At 43.1% G+C, this 10000-nt stretch overlaps 1 protein-coding gene across 1 annotated transcript in view; it reads right to left on the bottom strand.

Moving 5' to 3' along the window:
• Positions 1 to 1611: 1611 nt before the first annotated feature.
• LOC113816278 (GAS2-like protein pickled eggs) overlaps positions 1612 to 10000 on the bottom strand; it is a 40969-nt gene continuing 32580 nt past the window's right edge. The window contains exons 2-3 of the mRNA XM_070125812.1: positions 7651 to 7958; positions 1612 to 1996 (exon numbers count right to left, since the gene is read on the bottom strand). Of these exons, the coding sequence (XP_069981913.1) occupies positions 1627 to 1996; positions 7651 to 7958 (678 nt within the window). The 3' untranslated portion in view covers positions 1612 to 1626. The remainder of the gene's footprint in view (positions 1997 to 7650; positions 7959 to 10000) is intronic.

Raw genomic sequence — 10000 nt, 5'->3', positions numbered from 1 at the left:
ACCCCCGCCATTATGACCTCCTATCTCCCTTGAAGAAAAAAAAAAAAAAAAAAAAACGGGAACGCCCCCCCCTCAAAAAAAATCAAAGCCCGCCATTTTTTTTTCTTCTCCACTTTCCAAACGACCGAAAAAAGGATAAAAATGAGGATGAAATAGCCAACTTTTCCTCTCTCTCTTCCTCCGCTTTCCAAATGAACGAAAGGATTAAAATGAGGATAAAATAGCCAACTTTTCCTCTCTCCTCCTTCTCCACTTTCCAAACGACCGAAAAAGGGATAATATGAGGATAAAATAGCCATCTTTTCCTCTCTCCTCCTCCTCTAATTTCCAAATGACCGAAAGGATTAAAATGAGGATAAAATAGACAACTTTTCCTCTCTCCTCCTCCTCCACTTTCCAAATGACCGAAAAAGGATTAAAATGAGGATAAAATAGCCATCTTTTCCTCTCTCCTCCTCCTCCACTTTCCAAATGACCGAAAAAGGATTAAAATGAGGATAAAATAGCCAACTTTTCCTCTCTCCTCCTCCTCCACTTTCCAAACGACCGAAAAAGGATTAAAATGAGGATAAAATAGCCATCTTTTCCTCTCTCCTCCTCCTCCACTTTCCAAATGACCGAAAGAGGATTAAAATGAGGATAAAATGACTATCTTTTCCTCTCTCCTCCTCTAATTTCCAAACGACCGAAAAAAGGATTAAAATGAGGATAAAATAGCCAACTTTTCCTCCCTCCTCCTCCTCCACTTTCCAAACGACCGAAAAAGGATTAAAATGAGGATAAAATAGCCAACTTTTCCTCTCTCCTCCTTCTCCACTTTCCAAACGCCCGAAAAAGGATTAAAATGAGGATAAAATAGCCAACTTTTCCTCTCTCCTCCTTCTCCACTTTCCCAAACGACCGAAAAAGGATTAAAATGAGGATAAAATAGCCATCTTTTCCTCTCTCCTCCTTCTCCACTTTCCCAAACGACCGAAAAAAGGATTAAAATAGCTCCCCTTTTCCTCCCAAAACGGCCATCTTTCCCATCCCTTCTTTATCCGGCGAAATGACAGGTCGTTCACCCCGAAATAAGCGAGGATGCATGACAGTCATGACCAGACATCGCATGACAGTGAGGCGCGACCTCGAGGACACGTGACTGACCCTGCATTGACCCTGCATTGACCCTGCGTTGACCTTGCATTGACCTTGTCCTGAATCCTATTTTTTCCTTCTATTTTCCTCCTCAATTCTTCCTTGTTTTTTCCTTTCTTCGAGACGAGTCTAGACGGAGATACAATATAAGGAGAAGGATGGAGAAAGTGGGGGGATGGAGGAGAGGGAGAAAGTGAGAGGGAAAGAAAGAGGGGGAGATGGCAGAAGAGAGAGAGAGAGAGAGAGAGAGAGAGAGAGAGAGAGAGAGAGAGAGAGAGAGAGAGAGAGAGAGAGAGAGAGAGAGAGAGAGAGAGAGAGAGAGAGAGAGAGAGACAAATTCAAAAACGAGGAAAAACCAAAGAAAATAATAACAACAACCATCAAAGCAACAACACATACAACACTGTAAAAAAACACTCTCAAAAAAAAAAGAAAACACAGACACAGACACATAAACAAAACTCCTTAAAAAAACATACACACACCATATTAAAAAAAAAAACATAAACAAAACTCCTTTAAAAAACATACACACACACCATATTTAAAAAAAGAAAACACAGACAGAGACACATAAACAAAAAAAAAAAAAAAAAAAACACCACCACCACCCGTACTCACCATTTCATCCAGACTTTTGAGGTCGTTGGTGATGATCTGCGCCTGGGGGCCGTAGAACATCTGCGGGGTCTCGTCTTCGAGGTCGCCCCCGTCGTCGTTCCAGTCGCCGTTCTCGTGGTCGAACTCCCCCCCGCACAGGCCGCCGTTCTCCCGCCGTTCCTCCGCCAGGCGGTCCTTCTCCATCTCGCGGTCGATGTCGTGTTCCATCTGAACCAGCAGGGGCGCCGCCATGCCGTACCTGCAGGAGGGGGCGAAGGGAGAGGTTTGTTATATGTATATATATATATATATTGGGGAAGGGCAAGGATGGGGAGGAGGAGATTGGGGAAGGAGGGGGAGAAGATAGGGGAAGGAGGAGGAGGAGAAGGAGATAGGGGGAGGAGGAGGAGGCGGAGGAGGAGGGGGAGGAGGAGGAGGAGGAGGAGGAGGAGGAGGAGGATTTGACGGAGCAGAATAGATGATGATGATGATGATGATGATGATTATGATGATGATAGTAATTATGATGATGATGATGATTTTGATGATGATAGTGATTATGATGACGATATTGCTTATGATGATGATGGCGATGATTTTAGGTAAATATTTATATCACTTCTGCTGCCTCAATACCCAGTAATGATTCAATTATCATAAAAAAATATACATTATTAGATAAATAAAAATTTCACATCTATTTTTTCTTCACTCATTTGTCAAATAAAACATACACAAAAAAAAAAGTTATTCATCATTTGATTACCTTCCTCTCGAACCAATTCCCAAAATCAATAAAAAATTCAATTCCATTCACCCGAAAAAAATAACCAAATTCCAGTTCTCGATTCCAATTCCCAGCCTCTCCCCCCCCCTCCCCCCCCCTCCCCGGCTCGATTCCAATTGAATTCCAGTTCATTCCAAAAATGACCCAGGATTTGATTAAGGAGAGGCAAAATACGCGACTGAGGTTATCATAGCGTTTGGCTGATCACCATTCATCAATTTATTTATTTTATTGGGTATTTATCTATTATCTTTATCATGAATTTTGTCTTTATCACCATCATCAGAATCGTCATCGTCATCATCATCATTATCATCATCATCATCATCGTCATCATCATTATAATAATTATTACCATCATCGCCATCATCATTATCATCATCGTCATCATCATTATAATAATTATTACCATCATCGCCATCATCATTATCATCATCGTCATCATCATCATCATAATTATCCATCATCACCATCATATTTACCATCATTATCACTGTTATTATCATCTTTATCATCATAATTACTAGCATTACTCTCCCTGTACCAATTAAAAGATAATCAACAAAATCTGTAATTAACTCTGATGAAAAACTTAATATCTTTTCAAATAAAATCTGCAATCAAGTCAGATTAAAGATTTGATTTTCTTTTGGTAAAAAAAATCTTTAATTAACTCGAATTAAGGATCTAAAAAGAGAGAGAGAGAGAGAGAGAGAGAGAGAGAGAGAGAGAGAGAGAGAGAGAGAGAGAGAGAGAGAGAGAGAGAGAGAGAGAGAGAGAGAGAGAGAGAGAGAGAAAAGAGAGAAAGAGAGAAAGAGAGAAAGAGAGAAAGAGAGAGAAAGAGAGAAAGAGAGAGAGAGAGAGAGAGAGAGAGAGAGAGAGAAAGAAAGAGAGAGAGAGAGAGAGAGAGAGAGAGAGAGAGAGAGAGAGAGAGAGAGAGAGAGAGAGAGAGACAGACAGACAGACAGACAGACAGACAGACAGACAGACAGACAGACAGGCAGACAGACAGAGAGAGAGGTTTTGCCGGACATGTGGTTCCTTATTTAGGAATCAAACCAAATGCTTTTGAAGTTTGATTTTGTTAGAGCCGGACCGGAAATGGAACTGGAATGGGAATGGCGGGAATGGAATCGTGTGACGTGTCATTCCTGAAGTCTTATAGTCTTTTGTTTTGTTTTCTGTTTGTTATTCTTTTTTCGAATTCTCTTCTCGTGTTTATTCTTGTCCTTCTTTCTCTCTTTCTCTTTCCTATTTTTCTTTGTCTTCTCCTTTTCTTCTTCTTCTTCTTCTTCTTCTTCTTCTTCTTCTTCTTCTTCTTCCTTTTCTTCTTCTTCTTCTTCTTCTTCTCTTCCTCCTCCTCAATTTCTTCCTTTTCCTTTTATTTTTCATTTTCTCATTTTCTCTCCCTTCTCCTCTTCCTCAATTTCTTCTTCATTCTCTCCTCCTCCTCAATTTCTTCCATTTTCCTTTTCCTCTTCATTTCCTCCTCCTCAATTTCTTCCTTTTCTTTTTTGTTCTTTTTCTCCTCTTCTTCAATTTCTTCTTCATTCTCTCCTCCTCCTCATCTTCCTTAATTTCTTCATTTTCCCTTTTCTTCTTCTTTTTCTCCTCTTCCTCAATTTCTTCTTCACTTTCTCCTCCTCCTCAATTTCTTCCATTTTCCTTTTCCTCTTCATTTCCTCCTCCTCCTCCTTCCCAATTTCCGCATAATGCCAGACGCAGATTACACACTCACCTCCGTATAACGAACAACAGCGCATAATAAACCCGGTGATTGGAGACACGAAAGCTGCAACCCCCCCTCTCCCTCGCCCCTCCTCCTCCCCCCTTCCATGTCGCTAATTTTGCCCACTCAATACTTCTCTCTCTCTTTCTGCCTCTATTTTTTTTATTTCTCTCTATCTCTACTTTATTTCTCTCTATTTCTTCTTTATTTATATCTGTATCTATGTATTTCTCTCTCTCTTGCTGTCTCTATCTCTTTATTTCTCTCTATCTCTTCTTTATCTATCTCTCTCTTTGTCTCTATCTCTTTATTTCTCTCTAATTTCTGTTTATCTCTGTATCTATGTATCTTTTTATTTATCTACATTTTCGCTTTATTTCTATTTTTCTTTATTTCTCCATTTCTTTATTTATATCTCTTTATTGCTCTCCTTCTATTCTCTCTTTATTTCTTTATCTCCATTTCTTTCTCTGTCTCTCTATTTCTCTCGCTATCCCCATTTCTCTCTCTATTATTTCTCTCTATTTTCTCTTTATTTCTCTCCCTATTTCTTTACTTCTCTCTATCTATTCCTCTCTATTTTCTCTTGATTTCTCTGTCCCTAAAAGAAGAAGAAAAAGAAAAAAAAGAAGAAGAAGGAGAAGAAAAGGAAAAGAAGAAGAAGAAGAAGAACAAGAAAAAGAAAAGGAAGAGGAAGAAAAAGAAGAAGAAGAAGAAGAAGAAGAAGAAGGAAAAAAGAAAAAGAAAAAGAAAAAGAAAAAGAAAAGGAAAAGAAGAAAAAGAACAAGAACAAGAAAGAGAAAAAGAAGAAAAAGAAGAAAAAGAAGAAGAAAAGTAAAAAAAAAAAAAAAAAGAAGAGAAAGAAGAACAAGAATAATATTAAGAAATAAGAATAAGACACCTCTCCCCCACTACCTGTTCCCCCATTCCATCACACTTTCATCACCGTTCCCACACCAAACAACAGCTGTATCCCTTCAGCGATCCCCCACCCCTCACCCCACCCCCACCCCATCCCCCCACCCCCACCCCCACCCCCCACCCCTATGGTTTCACGATCCTGGCAAAAATGGGATCCCGCAGCACGATTTAATTAGCGAATAATTATGTTCTTACAACACCTCTATCGCGCTAACTCCCCTACCCCCTTCCCCCTCCCTCCCCTCCCTCCTCACCCCTCTATCGCGCTAACTCCCCTGACCTTCCCTCCCTCTCACCCTCTATCGCGCTAACTCCCTCCTTCCTCCCTTCTCCCTCACCCCTCTATCGCGCTAACTCCCCTCCCCCTTCCTCCCTTCCCCTCCCTCACCCTCTACCCCTCCCCCTCCCCCTCCTTCCCTTCTCCCTCACCCCTCTATCGCGCTAACTCCCTTCCCCTTCCCTCCCTCCCCCCTCACCCTCTATCGCGCTAACTCCCCTCTCCCCTTCCTCCCTCCCTCCCTCACCCTCTATCGCGCTAACTCCCCTCCCTTCCTCCTCCCTCTCTCACCCCTCTATCGCGCTAACTCCCTCCCTTCCCCCTCCCTCTCCCTTCCCCCTTCCTTCCCTCTCCCCTACTCCCTCTACCCCCCCTCACGGACTCAAGGACTCGCAAAAGAAAGCATTGATGGGTTTCATTTTTCTTTTCTTTTTTTTTGTGAGATCGGAAACCCCTTTGTGGGAATGGGTGTGGGATCGGATCCTATTCCCCTTCTTTTTATTTTTTTATTTTTCTTGTGCTTTTTCTTTTTTCAATTTTCTTTTTTTTCCTTCTTTCTTTTTTCTTTTTCTTTTTCTTCTTCTTTTCTTCTTCTTCTTCTTCTTATCATTATTATTATTATTATTATTATCATTATTATTATTATTATTATTATTATTATTATTATTATTCTCCTTATTATTATTATTATTATTCTCCTTATTATTATTATTATTATTCTCCTTATTATTATTATTATTCTCCTTATTATTATCATTATTCTCCCAATTCTCCTTCTCCTTCTTCTTCTTGATGATGGCGACTTTATAAGTAAAAAAAAAGTAATAATGATGGCGATTTAAAAAAAATATATATATGATGGTGATGGCGACTTTATAAGTGAAAAAATTATGAGATGACGACTTTACAAGTAAACAAAATGATGATAATGGCAACTTTATAAGTAACAAAAAAAGTGAAAAGATTATATATCAACATGAAGTCATAGTCAATGACATAAAAAATAAAGAGGGAGAGAGAGCAGTCTGATAAAAACTTGATATGTAATCAGGTGAATCATGATAAAAGTGATGACTTACAGTGATGAGGTAAGACAGGTATATTTTGTCACTATACCCAAAATCATGATAAAGAGTAGCAAGCAAAACCATGATAAAGAGGGAAAAGCAATAGAATAACCAGTAATAAAGAAGATAATCAAATAATTTCAAAAAAATATATTTAAGAAAAGGAATGTAGGAAATAACCAGAAGACAAATAATAGAATAATAGATAACATGATGAATGCAGAGATAAAGAAAGAGAACAATTAGGAGAATAAAGACCCGGACAATAAAGATGACACAGAGAAAAGGGATATAATACAATAATAGATAGGAAGATGAATACAGTGATAAAGAAAGAGAATAAACAGGAGAATAAAGACACAGGTAGTAAAGATAACACAGGGAGAAGGGAAATAATAGAGTAATATATAACAAGATGAATACAGAGATAAAGGAAGAGAATAAACAGGAGAATAAAGACCACGGATAATAAAGATGACACAGGGAAATGGGAAATAATAGGAAATAATACAGTAATAGATATCAAGATGAATACAGAGATAAAGAAAGAGAATAAACAGGAGAATAAAGACACAGGTAATAAAGATGACACAGGAAGAAGGGAGATGGGGAAGGGAAGAGAAAGGGAGCGACAAAAGACCATAAGGAAGCGCCTTTCACGACGAAACGAGGAAGGGAAGGAAGTGACGAAGGCGGTTCTCGCGCCATCTAAGCGAAAGGAAAGGGAGGAAGAGGAAGAGAAAAAGGAAAGTGAGGAGGAGGAGGAGGAAAAGAGGGGGAGGAGGAGGAAGAGCAAGAAGAAAAGGGGGGAGGAGGAGGAGGAGGAAGAAGAAGAATAGACGGAGGAGGTGAAGGTGTTAAGGGTGGAGAAGGAGGAGGAGGAGGAAAAGGGGAGCGGGAGGAGGAGGAGAAGAAGGAGGAGGGTGGGGGAGGAGGAGAAAGAAGAATAAGAGAGGAAGGAGGAGGAGAAGGACGAGGGTGGGGGAGGAGGAGAAAGAAGAATAAGAGAGGAAGGAGGAGGAGAAGAAAGAAGAGGAAGAAGAAGAAAGCCCCCGAAAGCACGGCACGGAGCCAGCCCAACCCCACAGCCGGGAGGAGAGCCGCCCCCGAGGAGCCGCGGCCACCCACTCACCGGGCGCCCCGCCGAGCCACTTCCAGCAGCGAGAGGATGACGTGCTTCTCGTTCTTCCTCATGACGAGGTCGTCCGTCTCGAAGAGCAGCACCTCGTAGATCCCGAGGTCGCGACACCAGGCGATGAAGTTGTGCACGTTGTCCCTGGCGAAGAAGGAGCCCGGCGCCACGTCGGTGCGGTAGACCACGTCGTACTGCGGGATCTCCCACTTGGACGAGAACCTGCGGCCGCCGCCTGCGGAGGGGCCCTCCGGGTGCAGGCCCTGCTGGCGCTGCTCCTCCGCCAGGCGCCGCACGTTGTTGGCGTGCTGCGGGGGAGAGAAAAGGGGGGGGTCAGTATGGAGGCGTTGGCGGTGGGGTGCTGTGGGGGAGAGAAATGTGGGGAGTGGGGGGAGAGAGAGAGAGAGAGAGAGAGAGAGAGAGAGAGAGAGAGAGAGAGAGAGAGAGAGAGAGAGAGAGAGAGAGAGAGAGAGAGAGAGAGAGATGGAAAAAGATAGATAGAGGAGAGAGAGAGGGAAAGAGAAAAAAGATAGATAGAGAGAGGAGACAGACAGACAGGGAGAGAGAGAGAGAGAGAGAGAGAGAGAGAGAGAGAGAGAGAGAGAGAGAGAGAGAGAGAGAGAGAGAGAGAGAGAGAGAGAGAGAGAGAGAGAGAGAGAGAGAGAGACAGAGACAGACAGAGAGAGAAACAAGAAAATTCAATAATCAAACTAAGTACATTTAAAACAAGAAAAAGGCTTAGGGAGAGGAAGGGGGGGGGTTAGCGTGAATGGTTGGCACTGGAAAAGGGTTGTTCATGGCATCGAGGTGTTGTCAATGGCCTTTTGGGGTTAATAACGGCCTTAGAGTGTTAAGAATGACTTTGTAGTGTTAATAAATGACCCTGCAGCGTTATCAATAGCTTTATGAAAATAACCAGTTGTGTTTTTTTTTGCAAATTCAACAAATAGATTAGATCAGAATAATAGCAGAATACCAGTCATTTTGTAATATTTTCCTCGAAGCTCATCTGATAAACTTCCTTTTAAAAATCTTTCCTTCCCCACCCACCACCGCTCCTACAGCCTCCCCCCTACCTAAACCACCCACCTCCACCCCCACTCGTCCCCCTTATCCCCACCCCACTCGCCCCCCTCCCCCACTCGTCCCCCCTAACCCCCCCACTCCCACTCGCCCCTCCTATCCCCACCCCCCCTTACTCGCCTCCCCCACCCCAACTCGTCCCCACTAACCCCACCCCCACTCGTCCCCCCTTTACCCCACCCCACTCCACCTCGCTCGTCCCCCTATCCCCACTCCCACTCGTATCCCCCTCACCCCCATCCCCTACTCGCCCCCCTCCCCCACTCGCCCATTTCGAGGATGACTTCACCCCCCCCTCCCCTCCACCCTCGCGGAGGCTTGGATTCCGCCGCAGATAGATCAAGTGAGACTCGAGAATCCTTCGAGAGCCACCTCCAAAACACCACAACCTCAAAAACACCATCTTCAACACCACTACACTTTACCGAAAGAAACAAACAAACAAAAAAACATAAACAAACTCCCATTTCCTAACACACTTTACCGAAAGCAACAAAATAAAAAACAACAGCAAACTCTCTCCTATTTCGTAACACACTTTATCGAAAGAAACAAACAAAAAAAAACATAAACAAACTCTCACCTATTTCATAACACACTTTATCGAAAGAAATAAAATAAAAAACAAACAAACAAACTCTCTCCCATTTCCTACCACACTTTATCGAAAGAAACAAACAAAAAAAAAAACAACAACAACAAAAAAAAACATAAAGAAACTCTCTCCCATATCCTACCACACTTTACCGAAAGAAACAAAATAAAGAAACAAACAAACAAACAAACTCTCTCCCCATTTCCTAAGACCATTTTCCTATTCCATGGATGCCTTTACCCCGCCCCGATTTATCCAACAGACGCCATTCAGGACAAGATCGATTTTATCCGACGGGGAAATCCGCAATCCACAAGCGGGTCAATTTCCATGTGGGATTAGGGGAGGGGGAGGGATGGGGGAGAAGGGGAGGGGGGGAAAGGGGGAGGGTAGGAGAGGAGGGAGGTAGGGAGGGAAGGAGGGAGGGAGAGGAGGGAGGGAGAGGAGGAGGAGGGAGGAGGGAGGGAGGGAGGGTGGGAGGAAGGGAGGGAGGGAGAGGGAGGGAGAGGGGAGGGAAGGAGGAAGGAAGGGGGAGGGGGAGAGGGGGGAGAGAAAGGAGAGGGAGGGAGGGCGAAGGAGGGAGGGAGGGAGGATAACAGACGAGGGATATGGAGAAAAGCCAAATGAAACTGGGAATTAGAGAGAGGAGAGGGTAGGGGGAGAGGGGGAGGG

Source organism: Penaeus vannamei, chromosome 9 (assembly GCF_042767895.1).
Source record: "Penaeus vannamei isolate JL-2024 chromosome 9, ASM4276789v1, whole genome shotgun sequence".
NCBI lineage: Eukaryota > Metazoa > Arthropoda > Malacostraca > Decapoda > Penaeidae > Penaeus > Penaeus vannamei.
The sequence above is the reverse complement of the archived record's forward strand: the minus strand, read 5'-3'. Positions and strand labels throughout refer to the sequence as shown.